This window comes from Pollachius pollachius, assembly GCF_949987615.1.
Source record: "Pollachius pollachius genome assembly, chromosome: 8".
NCBI classification, from domain to species: domain Eukaryota; kingdom Metazoa; phylum Chordata; class Actinopteri; order Gadiformes; family Gadidae; genus Pollachius; species Pollachius pollachius.
The window spans coordinates 3,466,532-3,484,624 of record NC_136941.1 but is presented as its reverse complement, the minus strand read 5'-3'; the positions used below and the strand labels follow the sequence as shown (position 1 = coordinate 3,484,624).

At 49.8% G+C, this 18,093-nt stretch overlaps 1 protein-coding gene across 1 annotated transcript; it reads right to left on the bottom strand.

Moving 5' to 3' along the window:
• Positions 1-509: 509 nt before the first annotated feature.
• On the bottom strand, positions 510-10,434 carry LOC307078845 (uncharacterized protein). Its single transcript, XM_079740849.1, has 3 exons — positions 10,293-10,434; positions 6,950-8,645; positions 510-1,520 (listed from the first exon to the last, which is right to left on the bottom strand). Exons 2-3 carry the CDS (start codon positions 8,515-8,517, stop codon positions 1,352-1,354), a joined length of 1,737 nt encoding a protein of 578 aa, XP_079596975.1. The 5' UTR covers positions 8,518-8,645; positions 10,293-10,434; the 3' UTR covers positions 510-1,351.
• Between the last annotated feature and the right edge of the window lie 7,659 nt (positions 10,435-18,093).

Sequence of the window (18,093 nt, the reverse complement as noted above, 5' to 3'; positions counted from 1 at the left end):
GTAAATTCAAGTTGAAATGGAGAGGAACAGGCAAACTATATTGTCACGGTGACCTATTTAGAAAAGTAAAAAGTATCCTTAGAAATGGAATCGTGTGTTCTTCCACTCAATCCATCAGACTGTTCTCTTACCTTGAGGATAAGTGCTTAAACAGTCCTATCCAGGTACAGTACTTAATAACACTATTTCTCATACAGTACAGACCCTTCAGAATCAGCAGTGGCGTGCACACATATTTGAGGGGCAGGTGAAAGTCAGCAAAGGGGCACCTTTCATCGAACAGGGGGCACCCTCAGCATTTTCTCGAGGAAGGAACTGTTCCCTCCATTACGGGGGTATTCTAGAAGGCACTTTACACCGTACACCGCTGGGCCGTTCCAGAGGACTATTGACACTGTTGTCTCTGTCATAGGGGCACCTTTGCCCCCCCCCCCCCCCCCCCCCCCCCACCAGAACAAGCCGCTCAGAGGAACAGTAGAGTCTGTTTGTCCCAGACCGGCCGTCAACAGAGTTGCATAACGACGCAGCCCCGGGACTGTGGGCGATAATCCAACATTAACCCGGGGGGTTCGACAAGCTAGCCGCTCTGCTGTTGTCTCCTACACCCGTCTGAGGTCAGGGGTCATGTCCAAGCTCCTTGGTCGCCCCTGGCAACCCGCCCGGCTTGTCGAAGATTAAGGAATGTGGGTGCATCATTGACTCTGGAGAGGCATCCTCCTCCAATAGATCCCACATTTCAAAGTAAAAGTCCTCGCCTTGCCGAAGGTGTTCACGGTGATGATGAACGCACAAACCAAAGGGTAGAACCCCAGGACGTCCGGGCGGGGCGTCACGTGGTTCAGCGTGAGAGGAGCGGGACGGTGGGGGGAAAGCTTATGCTGCTGGTCCCAGTTCAGGCGGCTCAGGTCTCCGTGACACTCTGCGCCCCCCAGAGACCTCGCCACCCAATAAATTATCATCAGCAGCGGCAGCATGCGTCACGCGTACGTGCCGAACGCACCCACAGAGACACACACGCACACACACACACACACTGAGACACACACAGAGACAGACACGCACAGAGACACACACACAAAAGCACACACGGCACGGTCGGCTGCTGGCGTCACACTGGGAACAACGTCCAGCAAACGATCCCTTGGGACAGAAAAGGTGGACCAACAGCGTGCTGTTGCCACACTCTCTCTCTCTCTCTCTCTCTCTCTGGCCCTCTGTGTCTCTTACCCGGACACAAACACACACACACACACACACACCACACACGCACGCCCCTGGGCTCCGGGTCGGGTGTCATGTGCCGGGGGTGTCCTGGCTGTCCCCGGGGGGGGTGTTGGGGGGGGGTGGGAGGTCAGGTTCCGGATCGGGCCGTCCTGCTGTTTCGTGGAAAGCGGTGGACTTTGAGGTGCTTGGACAGGTGATCGCTGCGGGCAAACTTCTTCTCACACACCAGACACTGGTAGGGCTTCACCCCGGAGTGGGACCGACGGTGGCGAGACAGCTCGTCCGACCGGGAGAACCTGGGCGCATGGAGGGGGGGGGGGGGGGGGGGGGGGGGGGGAGAGAGAGAGCGTTAGCGGGGGCGGGGGAGTGGAGGAGGCAGGACGTGTTGGGGTGTGTTTGGTGGGGTTGGAGGATGACATGGTTTGGGGGGTTTTGACCAGATTCAGATTCTGCTGTACGGAAACAACAGATCGACTGTGCTGGTCGAACATTAACCAGTCAGAAACAAACAGCAGGTTATGGTTACACACACACGCTACACAACTGAAACACGCTAAACACACCCAACACGCTCCACAACTCTAACACGCTACACACATTTAACACGGAACACACCTCCAACATGCTACACAACTCAAACACGCTACACACCTCCAATATGTTAGACCATGTTGTACCGTACACACATCAGGGCTGGGGTGTGTGTGTGTGTGTGTGTGTGTGTGAGTGTGTTAGTGTGTGATTGAAAGAGTGTGTGTGAGAGTGTGGGAGAGTGTTTGAGTGTGAGTGAGTGCGTGTGAGTGAGTGAGAGTGAATGAGTGTGAGTGTGTGATTCTGTGAGCGTGTGAGTGAGTGTGTGTGTGGGTGTGTGACTGTGCGAATGTGTGAATGTGTGTGATATGTGACGGAGGTGCAAAGACGTCATGATTCATCGCATTAACGCGCGATAGAAGAACGCGCGTTAATGTGATGAAAGGATCAACAGACAGGAAGTGGTGAGAGAAAGAGAGCAAGTGAGTGTGTATGTGTTTGTGAGTGTTTGCATTTGTGTGTGTGTTTGTGTGTGTACGTGTGTGTGTGTGTTTGAGTGAGTGAGTGAGTGAGTGATGGAGTGTTTGTGATCGAGCCTGTGTGTGTGTGTGTGTGTGTGTGTGTGTGTGTGTGTGAACGTGTGCATGTTTGTGTGTGCATGTGGGTGTATGTGTGCACTTTTTTGTCTATGTGCACGTGTTTTCATCATCAGGGGCGTGGCTCATTTCCAGTTTGATTCATCGCGGAAGTGAACTCAGTTACTTTGTTTGTACGTTACTATGGTAAATGTTCTCATTACGACATTACTGCAGCGGGGGGGGTTAACTGTATTATGTAGCGATTAAAAAGAACACACCATTTGTGAGTGTGTGTGCGTCGGCGTGTGTGAGTGTGTGTGTGTGTGTCTGATGATCTCATGGTTTCTCGTTGCTCCATCACTGGCCTTGACTTGTCTGACTGCGGTTGGCATCAGGCTGAGTCAGGTGAGAGAGCGGAGGGTTCTGGTGTCTGTGTGTCTGCTGAGAGGTGGATATCTGCTCCTCGCGGCCTCGCTCCTCGCTCGCGTATCGTGACCGGTCTGTGACATCTCTAATGCAGAGAGGAAATGTGTGTACGCGTGTTTCCTCCAAGCCAAGTATTGGTTTTCCCAGTAGAGATGCCTTGCTCTTACACACACACACACACACACACACACACACACACACACACACACACACACACAGTCATATATTTATATATACTGTATATATATATAAGTACATATGCGTGTGTGTGTGACACTCCCAATATATCCATGAGCTCACAACGAGATGAATCGCGGTGGTGACCGGGATCAACAAACAGCGATCCCAATAAAGTTATTCCAAAGGTTAAGTAGCAGCAATTCCTGCTACTTAACCTGGGGTTCAATTCCTGCTGATGTTTGTTTCCATTTGACCATAATGCAAGTTTGAAACATAATACTATCGTGTCTATCTCACTGTCATCTATAACACCCGACCATCACTGTCACAGCCCACGAGGGGAGTGGAGAGAGAGCTGTGAGCCAGCACTCTGGAGGCTATGGGTCTAGGCCCCACTCAAACATCACAAAAACAAATCATCAACTAGTTTCTATTTCTATGCAGTTACTGAGCTTCACTCCAAAGCTGCTTACAGTGAAATACATACTCATGAAAGAGCAGGTAGGGGTTATAGGCGTCTTTCTGTAGGGGGCCTGCAGGGAGAGTTGGGACATTTGGGGTGGAACCCAGAGTGACGGCCTAAACACCAGAATATTCTCCAAAAGTACTTCTTACACAGACGTACACGCCCGACCAAACTTGTATCCCTGAAGCCTGCCCAGTTACGCATGTGCTGCAACATGCACAAGTCCCTCTCCCCCACACACGTGCACGCACTCACACACACACACAAACACACACACGCATACACGCGTACACATGCACACACAGGGAGGGATAGAAATACCCGCCCACACCTGCGCTTACACAGAGACGCTGTGACACGCGTGTCAGAGCCTGGAGCTGAGGCTGTACACATGTTCAAGCTGAGACACGGGACAACTCGTTGTTCTGGAGATTATTAAAAGCGCGGCCAACTGCCACTCGTCTTCATATGTTACTGTAACAGCAGGGAACAGCACCTGCTGCGACCTGCCGGGTACACTGTTCCTTTAAGAACCATTCACAAAACTGGGGACTGGCCTGTTGGTTCATACACTGCTCTTTCAGAGTCCGCCTTACACAAACCGGCTCGCATGCACGCACGCACACACACTTGCACACGCACGCGCAAATGCACGCACGCACACACACACACACGCCTACACAAACACTCTCTCACTCTCTCAATCGCGCTCTAACTCTCAAACACAAACACACTTCTCTCTCTCCGTCCCGTCCCCTTTGAACACACCTGCTCGCATTCACACACACACACACGCACACACACACACACACACACACACACACAAGGCTCTCTCTCCAGCAGAACTGAACTGCCCCAGGCTCCTCTCCCCAGGCTCTCAGACTGCAGGCGTGTTGTGATAAGCGCTGCGGACGAAAGCCTCCAGCGAGGTGATCCATGCTCTCTGCAGCCCCGCCCCTCCGCCCCCTTCTCACTGTGTCTCCACACTGGGGGGGGAGGGGGGGGGGGCTAGGAGGGACGATGGGGAGCCGGGGAGGGGTCAGGGGGGATGGAGCCGGGTCTCATAGACCCGGTCGGACCCCTAGGTCCCTGGAGATCCAGACGCAGAACCTCTTCTGGTTCTAGTCCTCAGCTGAGTGCGTGCATGCGTGCGGGTGTTCTCGCTCTACCAGACATTCCCACGTGTCCGTGCACACAGAGGGGCTGCTGTGTCCCGCCAGCGGCTGACGGCTGGGAGGCTGCCGAGAAGATGGTGCTAATCTGCACCAGACCTCTGGCTGTCTGTCTGTCTGTCTGTCTGTCTGTCGCCCTGGCTGTCTGTCTGTCTCCCTGGCTGTCCGTCTGCGAGATCGATTCGTTCCCCACATAGTATTGTGTTATGCAATAAAAAAAAACTATAGGTGCAGAAAAAATACACAATAAACAACAACACACACACACATAAACACACACACACACACACACACTGGTTTGAGGCAATTTGTTCAAAGATTAAATCAGTCACACTTTACTCCGGATGTCAACACACAATAAGTATTGTGTGTGTGTGTGTGTGAGTGTGTTTGTGTGCGAGTGTGTGTGACGGCATGCATACAATAGGTGTGTGGTTGGATATGTGCATGAACATGTGTGTGTTATGTGTGTGTTATGTGTGTGTGTTACGTGTGTGTGTGTGTGTGTGTGTGTGTGTGCGTGTGTGTGTGTGCGTGCGTGCGTGCATGTTTGTGTGACTGTGCACGCGTGTACGTATGTTTGCTTGTGCAGGGGTATGCATAAAACATGTGTGCGGTTGTGTATATTTGTACACGTGCATGTTTGTGTTTGCGTGCGTGTGTGTGTGTGTGTGTGCGTGCACGCAGGTGTGTTTGTGTGACGCACGCGTGCGTGCAGCAGCGACAGCAGACTAACAGAGTTAACAGACTGAGGGTAAACAAAAGGCCTTCCTCCCAGGGCTCAAAGTCCCACTGCAGTTCAAACGCTCTCCTATCTTATCCGCGGTGGCTCACACACACGCAGATAGCAGGCTGGGACCGGCTTGGTCCGGACCCAGGTACCCACAACACCTCCACACACAGCGGCCCCCTGGGGCGTCGCTGAGTCGTCTGAGCGTTCATCCAAGAGCTGCCAACACACACATGAGTGTCACTACGACCCAAACACCCCTGCAGCGATATTCATTTTCTCTCATTCAGCAGACGCATTCCTTCAAAGATCCTTAGTGCGATTGTTCGATCCACGGTCAGGGTTAGGGGGTGCCTTGCTCTAGGGATGCCTACAGGTTGTGACAACCTACCCCCCCCACAAGCCTTTTACGCACTTTTGGTATGTTCTACGTCCTTGCACCTAAGAATAGTCTTAGTCTCTTTACTGTTAGTGCTTGGTATTCGGTTCTATGAGAATCCTTGCTGTACAGACAGCGATATATTGTTGTCTTCCTACTTCTGATGAATGTTCTTATGTTCAGTCGCTTTGGATGAAAGCGTCTGCAAAATGCCCTAAATGTAAATGTAATGTCGTGCAGACTGGGGTTGGAACCTACAACCTTTCAGCTGGGGGAACCCTGCACTATTCCGCCCTTGTTCGATCATTTGTGTATTGTATTCTATTCCAAATAAGGATTGGCCACTTTACAATATGTAAATCAAAAAATATTACCCCATAGTTAGCCTCATTTCAAAGTAAAAGCGTGAGTGTCCAGTCTGTTAGTTAGTAAGCTTTAACCTCTACTGCCTCTGCAAACAGACATTAAACTCTCCCAGCCTCTGGGTCTGTCTCAGACGCATTGGGAAACAACATGCCAAAGTCTAATAAGACTTTGTCAAAGTTTTTTTTAGAGTCATTTCCCCAATTAAAGACTGAGATTACAACCTCAAAACCGTTTTTTTTATGTTACACAACGATGACCCCACAAACTAGGTCATCGTAGGCTAACCTCTGACCTCTGTTGACATACTTTAGCGCCGCAACTGATAGCTAGAATTAAGCGACATGCTAGCCATCTTGTTCGCTAATCAATGACATCTATGTGATATGGATATTATGATAGGAGAGAAACATATAACTAAGTTATGAGTTATTAAGGCTGGCAGCATGAGTGGAGACGATTAACCTCCATCCTCAGAAAATGTGTAACTAGTAGCTAGTAACTGGTAAGCAATGCTCGGTCTTACCTCCATCCTCAACTGGTTCAGGCAAAGGCCAGATAGTGATAATAACCATTAACTAGTAATAGTGATCTTTGGTCTCCCCTCCACTTAATAGCTCTAGCAACTAGTAATAGTAACTAGTATTAGTAATAGTAACTAGTTCTAGTACTAGTAATAGTCTACCTGCACAGGTCAGGTGCAGGTGAACGGACAACTAGTAAAAGTAACTAGTTATAGTAAATAGTAACTAGTTCTAGTACTAGTAATAGTGACAGTCTCACCTCCAGCCGCAGCCGGGCCAAGCGCAGGTGAAGGGACAACTAGTAAAAGTAACAGTAAAAGTTATAGTAACTAGTAATAGTAACTAGTACTAGTAATAGTAATAGTGACAGTCTCACCTCCAGCCGCAGCCGGGCCAGGTGCAGGCGAAGGGCTTCTCCCCGGTGTGCCTCCTGAGGTGGGCCTTGAGGTGGCTGCTCTTGGTGTACATCTTGTTGCAGCCGGGGAACGAGCACTTGTGCATCTTGATGAGGTCCGCCACCGAGCTCTTCTGGTACTTGTGGCTGGCGAACAGGAAGCCCTCGGCCGGGTCCCCGCCCTCGCCCGGCCCCGCCGGCTTGGCCGCGATCGGCACCGGGGCGATGCGGACGAACTTGGAGGGCGGGACGGCGGCGGTTCCCGGGGTCGCGGTTCCGGCCTGGCCGCTGACCTGGGGAACCAGCTGGGGAACCAGGGCGAAGGTCTGTCCCCGGATGTTGACCAGGAGCTGGGCGATCTGGATGTCCGAGGAGGGCTGGGCCGGGGGCTGGGGGCCCGCCGGGTTGGGCGTCGGGGCGGGGGGGAAGGCGGACTCCTGTTTGATCTGGACCGGCTGGATCTGCAGGATCACCGGGGGCGCTTTGGAGGACGTGTCGGAGCCGTCCGTGGAGGCGGGAGGCGACAGGCTCTCCTCCTGTTTCACCGCGACCGCCGCGCCCCCGTCGCTCCACGCGGAGCCACAGCGGGAGGCGCGACCGGCGTACGCCGGCGACGGGGACGAGGGCTCGCTCTCAGTGGCGGACGCTTCGTCGCTCGCCGCTGAGGTCACGGGGGAGCGGGCTACGACGGCGCCGCACGCCACAGGAACCGTCTGGTCCGAGGTCTCCTCCTCCGACCGGGGGTCTGCCGCCGCCAGCGCTCTGGGGCTCTCAGCCTCGATGCCTTCCGACATCCGCTCCGCCCCCTCTCCCTCTTCCTCCTCCATCACCTGCTCCTCCTCCTTCCCGGCGGCCGCCTGCATGTTCTCCTCCAGGAACTCGTCGATCTCCTCCAGGGTCGGCTGGAAGAGGTGGCTCGCAGAGGGCTCATGGAGCTCCTCCAGGAAGACGGGGAGCACAAAGCTCTCCTCCTCCTCCTCCCTGCTCCCCTGCCGCAGGAGGCAGAGGCGCTGCTCCCTCCGGGCCTCCCAGGCCAGGCCCATGGGGAGCAGCGGTGGGGAGGAGGAGGAGGTGCTGGAGGGAGGGCTGCTCCCGTGGTTCACCAGAGGGGTGGAGAGGGAGCCCTGTGAGAGGAGGAGGTCCAGCAGGGCGTCGGGGCTCTCCCTCCCAGAGGAAGAGCTGCTCCCCTTGCTGCCACTCCTGCCCTCATAGCGCGAAGAGGAGGAGCCCAGGAGGAGGTGTCCCAGAGAGGAGGAGGAGGAGGAGGAGGAGGAGGAGGAGGAAGAGTCGGGGCTTGAGCAGAGGGAGGAGCCTGGGCTGGAGTCGCTCAGGTCGTCCTCCGAGCTGAAGGGCGAGGAGAACAGCGTCAGCTCCTGGAGGTGGTGCTGCTGGAGGTGGTGGTGGTGGTGGTGGTGGTGGTGGTGGTGGTGGTAGACGGAGTCGTCTGTCCCGGTGGCGCCTGGCGGCGGGGGCGACGAGGCCGGCCCGTTGCCATGGTGACCAGTGTAGCACAGGAAGGTCTCCTCGCCAAACGACAGGTGATCGACCATCCCCGAGCGGGCTTCCGGCGGACGGTGTGCGTTCTCCGCCGCCTTGGTGGCTCAGGTTCTAGAGGGGTTCTAGAGGGGTTCTAGAGGGGCCAGTGGAGGGCTGTGGTACGGTCCTCTCCTTCCAGGTTCTGAGAGGGAAGCAAAGCAAGGTTATGGTCAGGGAAGGACCAGAGAGTTTGACCGGTTCTGTCCCCTTATAGTCAGAGAAGGACCAGAGAGTTTGACCGGTTCTGTCCCCTTATAGTCAGAGAAAGACCAGAGTTTGACCGGTTCTGTCCCCTTATGGTCAGAAAAGACCAGAGTTTGACCGGTTCTGTCCCCTTATGGTCAGAGAAAGACCAGAGAGTTTGACCGGTTCTGTCACCTTATGGTCGGAGACAGACCATAGTTTGACCGGTTCTGTCCCCTTATAGTCAGGGAAAGACCAGAGAGTTTGACTGGTTCTGTCAACTTATTCTGACAGAACCTGGAGGTAAGGTTCTGTCAAAGGTGTTGCAGTAAGTCCAGGTCACCTGGTCTTGCTCGGGGCTTTCCTGGGTATGCCAATGAACAATGCAGCCCAGGTCACTCAAGTACAGCCCTGTCTTCCTGCTAATCAAACCAATGATCAGCCACTAACGCTGCCCTGATAAAGAATCATCTTAGAACCAATCCGCAGACCGTCAGACACCACATGCATCAGTGGTGGACGTCTGAGGACAACAGAGCTTGCACCGGCTCCTCGTTTCGCTGCACAACCTGCTTTTTAGGTCGACCCGGGGAGGGAGGGGGGGGGGGCTCAAATGAAAGTGAACCACGTGTGAGGAGGCTGGAATGCAGAGAGCGTGCGGTGCAGCTGCTCCGCTCTGCAAGGTCGGCGCAATCTGGACATGAGGAACAGCGGTCTGGATTCCCACCCGCTGCTCATGGAAAAACTCGCGGCTCCGTGTCCAGGGCCGCTGATACCGCAGACCTCACACCTGTTCTCCGTTATAGCGTGTAACTTTAATAACTTTAAGGCTCCCGCGATTCTGAGTAGCCTACCAGATCAATACGCACGCCGCAACACTACGGTTGTTTAGACGCATCTATTAAAATAAGTGTGGATTAAGTTATTAACTGTTAAACCAACTACCTATCTATTGATTTATCTGTATATACATAGTTATGCATCACAGATAATAAGAATAATAATAGCTGCTTTTCTCTTGTCTAAATATCCTCATGTGCATTTCAATGGAGTAAATGTTTGTTTTTTAAGTCTTAAAGGAGTCAGAAACGAAGTGACGATAAACAGAAGCGGTGTTGAGCAGCGAGGGGTGGGGCAGCGCCTCCTTGCGGCCGCCTGGTGAACTGCAGTCCTAGGTGCGCCCTGCAGAAATACATTTAGAAATGAACGCAGCGAAGAAGCGACCCAGACTGTCCCTGCAGATGATAAATGTGACTTTTATTTAGTTGAGATGTGACTTTCATTAAGATTAAATTTTACTTTAATCAGGCCGGTAAATGTTAGACAGCGACCGATGCAGATTGTGAGGACTGTAAAGAAGATAACTTACAACTTAGCAGCAAGTTATATAAAATGCAGTGTCCTTTACAAATGCTTTACCCTCCATTGGCTTCATATATTCTACCCGCCGTGTGTTGGGAACAACGTGCCGCTGTGACATGGAGAGCCCCACTACTGCCGTCCCACGCCTGTCACTCTCCCGCACGATAACTCTGACACCGATCTAATCTCTTCACCTCCACCTTTACTGTTCGACCAATCGATACATTGGAAAACGTGCGCTTACCTTCGGTGCGGCAGTACTCAAGATCCGTACACTTCACCTCGAGAGGCGATACGAGTCCTTTGGAAAAGATGTGGAAGGGGGTTCGATCGCTCTCCGGCACAACAACATAGTCCCGTAGCGCAGCTCTGGAGTGAGGAGGTCGACGCGAACTCCGACGGAGCCCATCGTGTGGAGTCACGTGATCGGAGGGCCGGTTTATGAAGGCTCGACTGCTCGCTGCTCTTCCATTGGCTGTGACGCACGCGCGACGGGAGGACTGGCAGCACTGGCCCCTGGTTGCTGGCACACACACGCTTTACTTTTGACGTACATTAATCAATCAGATCAATACATAAAGTGAATAACGACAGACTTGTGCCTGAAGTCAATAAATAAACAGGAGCCCGACGGGTCCAAAGGTGTGTACACACTTAAGTGCACGCACGCGCGCGCACACACACACGCGCACATACGCACGCACACACACACATACACACACACACACACACACACTCTCTCTCTTGCGCACAAGTGTGCACTCACATGCAAACACATGCAGTAATCCTACAGACCGAATCTCACCCAAATAAACTCCAACACAAATTATGTTGATCATATGTCCTATTTGATCATAAACATACGATTACTACAGCTGTGTGTTTACATGCGGACCATTTATTTTTCCGCATTGACTGAGGTGATTAAATCAGAGATCAGAATAATAAAATCATAAAGTTCAACACTGTGAGATGTGAGAGTTGAAAACCTTCTCCGTACTCCTAGAAACAGCTTTTCCTTGGTCGGTTCCTCCAAACATCTAGGGTGTAATGAGTGTGTAACAGTACCTCTACTCTGCTCAGAGTTATGGCTCTGGGCTGGGTTCACCTCAGCCCCACAAACACACAGGACACATGCAGCGCTTGTTGTTCTGGCCCGCTCGCTCCTCTGGGAACCGGCTCTTCAGCGTGGGTCTGGACCAAGGCTGGACCAGAAGCACCCCCCCCCCACTGAGGCCTGGACAGGGTCTGGACCAGAAGCCCCCCCCCCCCCACTGAGGCCTGGACAGGGTCTGGACCAGAAGCACCCCCCACTGAGGCCTACTGCAGAACAATGTGGACAGTACTGAAGAGCTCTACTGCAGTACAATGTGGACAGTACTGAAGGGCTCTACTGCAGTACAATGTGGACAGTACTGAAGGGCTCTACTGCAGTAGAATGTGGACAGTACTGAAGAGCTCTACTGCAGTACAATGTGGACAGTACTGAAGAACTACTGCACTACAATGTGGACAGTACTGCAGAGCTCTAGTACAATGTGGACAGTATTGAAGAGCTCTAGTACAATGTGGACAGTACTGAAGAGCTCTAGTACAATGTGGACAGTACTGAAGAGCTCTCGTACAATGTGGACAGTACTGAAGTACTACTGCACTACAATGTGGACAGTACTGCAGAGCTCTAGTACAATCTGGACAGTATTGAAGAGCTCTAGTACAATGTGGACAGTACTGGAGAGCTCTACTGCAGTACAATGTGGAACCACCTCAGCTATATTACTGAGTGACTCTGCGTCCTGTGGAAGGATTTTTCTTTTTCCTTCACCACATTCATCTGGAGAACTTTTTGTTCTTTTTCCTTATGTTTTAGGGCTCATCGTGTCAACAACACAAGACAACCAGTAGGCCACGTTTAAGGAGTTAAGGAGGAAATAGGCCATGTCATCGCAATGTATACAAAATATACAGCTATTTAATGCCTGGATTGCCTATACTAGTGCCTATAGCAACTATGTACCTAAATGTACATCTAGTTTGGTAAAAATAGTTTTAAGTGAAATTGCAATGGCAAACATTAATGCCAAAGCCGTGAGTGTTTCTGAGCCTGTTTCTGCCTTTGTTTGAATAAAGGACAGGACAGTCCTTTATTCAAACAAAAATGGAAACACACAGTTGTGATTTTCCACAAGTGCAGGGGCAAAGTGCTTTCTCAGCGCTCAGCGGCCAAGGTCAGCGAGAGACACCAGACCTAACGTCACCCTGAGGGTTAGACTATGTAGAGGAACCAGGAACACCTGACTACATAAGAGTTCTGTAGGGCCACCAGACTACATAGAGGAACAGGACCAGCAGAGTCCGTAGAGGAACAGGACCACCAGACTACATAGAGGGGGCAGGACAACCAGACCACCGTCAATACCCCCAATGCAGGGTAACCTCTACCCCAGAGGAACCACATGATCCAAGACCAGCGTCTGATCAAGAGAGTTAGTGGGCAGCAGCGTGCTGAGCGAGCATCATGTCATATTCCATGTTGGTCAACTCTGTGAAGCAGTACTTATGTTGACCCAGCGTTTCGCAATCTCGGTTGGCCCCTGTCTGCTAGCTCCCCTCCACCTCGGCCCAGCCAGAAAACCCTCCACATATCCACTCGCTCGTTTGTTTATCGACTTGAGTGACACAACTCAATACAGGAGTTGGTTGGTTAGTTGGTCTGCAAACAAGCAAATTAGTTAACTAGAGAGAGGGGGGGCGGGGGGGGGGGGGGGGGGGAGGAGAGAGAGAGAAACCGAGGAAGAGAGGGGGGGAAGAGAGAGAAAGGGAGCGAGATAGGGAGAAGAGAGAGGGGAGAGAGAGAGGGGGGGAGAGAGGGAGCGAGAGGGGGGAGAGCGAGAGAGGGGGAGAGAGAGTGAGAGACTGAGAGACAGATAGAGTGAGAGAGAGAGAGAGAGAGTGAGAGAGAGAGAGAGAGAGAGAGAGAGAGAGAGAGAGAGAGAGAGAGAGAGAGAGAGAGAGAGAGAGAGAGAGAGAGAGAGAGAGAGAGAGAGAGAGAGAGAGAGAGAGAGAGAGAGGGGGAGAGAGGATGAGGGGGTGAATGACCCTATACGGCACACAGGTCATCACCGTGTCCAAACCTTCAATGACGCAGATGATCTCTGATGTTTGATGAACTCTGATAGCCTTATCTCCTGCTGCTGTTCAGACTGATTAAACATGCTAGCGTATCCTAGCCAAGGAAGCGCTAGGCTAGCAAATCCTTATACCCTAGGCTAGGCAAGCGTATCCTAGCCTAGACTAGGTCAGCGTATCCTAGCCTAGGTTATGCTATGTATGGGTAGGATTTGCTTGCCACGGCTGGGATCTATGCTAGCCATGGCTGGGATCCATGCTAGCCTCTGCTAGGATACCTTGCCGTATATAATTCGGAAGGTTATGATTGGTCAGATCACCAACAGACGACGTTGACTTTAACAACGTCATGGCAGCTCGGCTGGCTCTGGTGGAGACGCTCAGAACTGTATTGACCAAGCAAATAAGAATAAACTGAGTTTAGTATATTAAAGATACAGCTGGGCGATTAATCAATTTTTAAACGTAATCCAAATTAATGGTTTAGGACGATTTTTTTTAAATATGAAATGAGATTATGAAAAAATGGTTAAATATCCACTTGGCAGCATGCACTGAAAAAAGTGAGTGTGTAGAGTTTGCTTAAAGTTTGGCAACCATAAGCAGCAGCACATCACATTTATTCCAACATCTTAAAGGTCCCATGGCATGCTACTTTATGGATGCTTTAATATAGATATTAGTGGGCCCCAAACAAAGTATTTGAAGACATTCCCGAAATTCAGCCGTGGTGCAGTATTACAGCCACTATGAGCCAGTCACACATTGAGCTTTCCCCAAACGTGCCGTTTCGGTGTCTGTTGCTTTAATGCAAATGAGGAGGAGAGAGGCGGGTCAAGGAGGAGGGTGGGGGTGTGGCCCTGAGCATCCTGCGGCCACGGTACCATGCGCTCTGTTTACAGTGGATGTATCGCAATGGTGAGGCACACACAGCCTTTGGCCGTGTTCTGTAAATATTCTAGAATACTCTGGTTGCTCCGCAAGAGTCCTGGGGCTCTATATCTAAATAATATCATATTATACATAGATATCTATATCATATAATATATATTATCACTGCCAAAAGCTGTGTGAGCCTCCAGACGATATTATGAATCTCAAACGACTGCGTCAGGTTCTCCGACGTCTCTGGTTCTTCCACGTCCACATCAAACTGAAGTAGACTGAACCACGACATGGAGGAGAAAGGGATTGTTGCCCGTGATTGTTGACCGCGGTTGTCTCCCGCCGGAGCCTCGCTGCCGAGGGACCACCGCCTCCTGCAGCAGGCAGCGCCGAGCCGGTGGTCCCTCGTGTTATTCTACGTTTTCCTATTATTATTACTCCAACAACACAATTATTGGGCCAAGACGAAATCAACACACCCTATGTCGTCGTTTTGCGCCATGATGGATTTTCCGCGATTTTGGTTTATGTGAAAAACCTTCAAAATGCATCTCCTATTACAAATGTTGTCCAATCTTCTCGAAACTTGCCCCAGATAATCGTCTGACCACGTTGGACAAAACTTATCAAATAGATTTTTCAAATTCAAAACCGTTTGGCCGCGACATCCAAACAAATTCAACCGTGAATCCACCAAACAGGAAGTAAGCCAATTTCTCAGCAGCCGTTTGACATATCATAACCAAACTTGGTACATAGTCCCATGACATCATCATGGGGACATTCATCAAATTGGTGACCTCTGACCTCTAGGGTGCGCTTTTATTAATGAAGATGTGTTTCAACTCCTCTCTCTTCACATGAGTATATTTCAAATGTATTGTCAATGCCTGGTGATACTATCAGACCAACCCATACAGCTAATATATTATTTCTCATGGAAACATCAGAATTTGGCCGCCATGTTGAAAGTTGTCAAAATCAATAGTACATATCCACAGGCCACAAATTCAGTCCAATCTTCATGAAACTTGCCCAATATGATCTTAAGACCAAGCTGAATGTGTCAAACTGCCTTTTCAAATTAAAAACCGTTTGGCCTTGACAGGAATTAAGCCAATTTCTCAGCAACTCTTTAACATATCGTAGCCAAACTTGAAAAACAGGAAGTAAGCCAATTTCTCAGCAGCCCTTTGACATAGATTAACCAAACTTGGAACAAAGACCCATGCAAAAACCGTGTGGCCTCGACAGCCAATCAAACTTGACAGCAAAGCCGCCAAACAGGAAGTAAGCCCATTTCTCAGCAACTCTTAAGATATCATAGCCAAACTTGATACATAGACTCATGACATCATCCTGGGGACACCCAAACATTTTGGTGACCTTTAACCTCAGGGGAACGTCAAACAGGAAGTGAACTCATGTCTCTGCAAGGCTTTCATGTATCCAAACCAAACTTGGCTCAGTCTTTTGACCCTATTCTGATGATTCCCAAATAATTGGGCATCATCAACGCCTTTGTAGCAGCAAGTCTATTCCGGCCCTTAGAAGGCAACTTCAATGTATTTTCATAGTTATAACCATTTGCCAATATGTTTATTTTTAGGTGAAATCACTGAGACAGTCATCACGTAGCCACCTAACCGGTTATGTCTGTTGACCAAAATTAGTTTATGGAGTCTTATTCTGCTTGACCCCCACATTGCTGCTCGCAGTTATATGTTAGTTTGTTATTGTTAATCATTGTTATTCTTCAAATAAAATCCAAAAAGAATTTTCCCCAAAAACAAAAAATTCTAGTGCTGTCAAGGGATTAAAATATTTAATCGCGATTAATCGCATTAATGTCATAGTTAACTCGCGATTAATGGCGATTAATCGCACATTTTTTCCATTCTAAATATCCCTTGATTTCGTGCTGCTATCCTTTTAGTGAGATCAGAGAGTGTTGAGAAGGACAGTAAGAAGAGAGACCCGCAGTGAATTCAACCCGGGCCACTTGACATCGGGTAGGTGCATGACAGTGGTAGGCCTACCGTAAAACTTCAATAGCCCAGGCCTTTATTTGTTTAAATTACTGAAATTTCAAAAAAACCTCTTGCAAAGCAAAGATAGGAAATACTATAACATTTATTATTTAAACCATTATGAATATTCCTACCGTACGTAGGCCTATACACATTACCAGGCTATCGAATAACGCCTACACACACACACACACACTCACACACACAAACAAACACACACACACACACACACACACGCACACACACACACACAAACACGGTGGCGGAGTTGTAATCGGGAAAGTCGGGAGAATTCCCGGTGGGCGGTCGGGGCTGAGCTTTAACGCTGTTAAAATTGGTTTTGCGTTATCGCCGTTAATAATGCGTTAAACTGACAGCACTCATTTTTTCACCTGTAGAAAAAAATCAATTGAAATCGATAATCGGTTTGAAAAAATCAGATAAAAGCAGTCTCTGCGGAGAGGCCAAACAACTCGACAACATAATGCACACAACCAGTCCTAAACCGGTGCAAATAAAATTGAATTTAATATAATTAATCCGGCGATTCACAGTAGTGCTGGAGATTGAAGTGCTAGGCATCAAGCCTCAGCGTGAGCATTGGGAAGAACATTTTGGAACGAACCCAAGGAGGCCAGAGTGCTAGAGAGCTCTGGAAGAACACCCTGTCTGGCCACAGAGGGCGCTGTTCTGGGGTTTCATTATACACCAGTTTGTTTTTGTTTTTCCAGCCCTACAAAACTAGGACAAGGTCAAAGGTGAGCCCTGTGTGCCTCAAGGACATTCAATACTGTAATAATGCCGTGGTAAACCATCTCATCGTACGTTAACGCTGTGTGTGTGTGTGTGTGTTTGTGTGCTTTTCTGTGCCAACAAATATAACAGTGATGTCATTTCAAGGTCTGACTAGATTACCAGAGGGAATTCTAAGAACTTCTGAGAAATCAATCAGGTTTTACACGGGTCATTCACTATCTTGTTTCCAGCTGCTATTTGTATGGTTTGTGTAACTGGTGTCGTTAACATTTCTGTCCAAATCGTCAAAATACAGTAGGCCAACGGCTGTATCAAGTCTGACTGCTATGTCAGAGTCATGTTACACATTTTATAAGGAAAGATTTGACAAAAATGTACGTGTATAGAGCTGCATGCTACCGGGACACCGAAAGCTAATATATTCACATGTTGTGTATCAAAAAAGACCTATGGACAAAAACAATAACAAGTCGTCATGTTTACATATGACATGTTTGACCAAAGTGTAGTTTGTTCCAGCGCTTGTTTGCATAGATTTCCCTCTGGGACCCTGACTAGAGTATATGAATATGTCTCTTATGATTCATGTAAGGTAATTATGTGGTGCCACTCTTCTACAAAGTGCCTTTCATGCTATTTTCAAGGCTGTGTAAATTAGATGGAAACCGAAAGAGGCATACCTATTTTTGTTGTTTGATTTTGTTGCCCATGATTTCAGTTACTTCATTGGAAAAGGCAGGACACACACTCTCTTCTTTTATGGATTCATATCTGTCATTACTATTTTACTTTTCAGTGCCAGCATCCCCAATCGAACGATCAAAAGCCAGAGATTTGTTCCTCCAACCCGAGGGGGAAAAATAGGATTGATGAAATAAGCCTGAGGGATGAGTTCTGTTTATCAGAGCTGACCTGTTTTGTAACTATGTTTGGACCTGTGATGTCCAAACCCCTTCGGGACAAGGGTTAGGGACATCTTATATAGACTGTAAACACCAGAGATCAAACCCAGAATCTTTTGGCTGGGAGTCAAGAACCCAAACCACTGGATTGGGTGGGGGGGGGGGGGGGGGGGGGGGGGGGGGGGGGGGGGGGGGGGGGAGCGAGTTGCCATGGTGGGTCAGAGGATCACTGCCAGTGGAGCTTCTACTAATGTGGTCTTCGGGTAGTTAAAGGGGTCTTAAGGAGGTCTTCAGGTGGTCTTCAGGTGGTCTTCAGGGCGCCTTCATGTGGTCTTCATTTAGA

Bases quoted from the DNA above. Each gene is read 5' to 3' on its own strand.
- LOC307078845 (XM_079740849.1), bottom strand. From the start codon at position 8,517: ATGGTCGATCACCTGTCGTTTGGCGAGGAGACCTTCCTGTGCTACACT. The intron at 1,521-6,949 runs GTGAGACTGTCA...CCATGCGCCCAG, and splicing joins TGGCCCGGCTGCGGCTGGAG to GTTCTCCCGGTCGGACGAGC.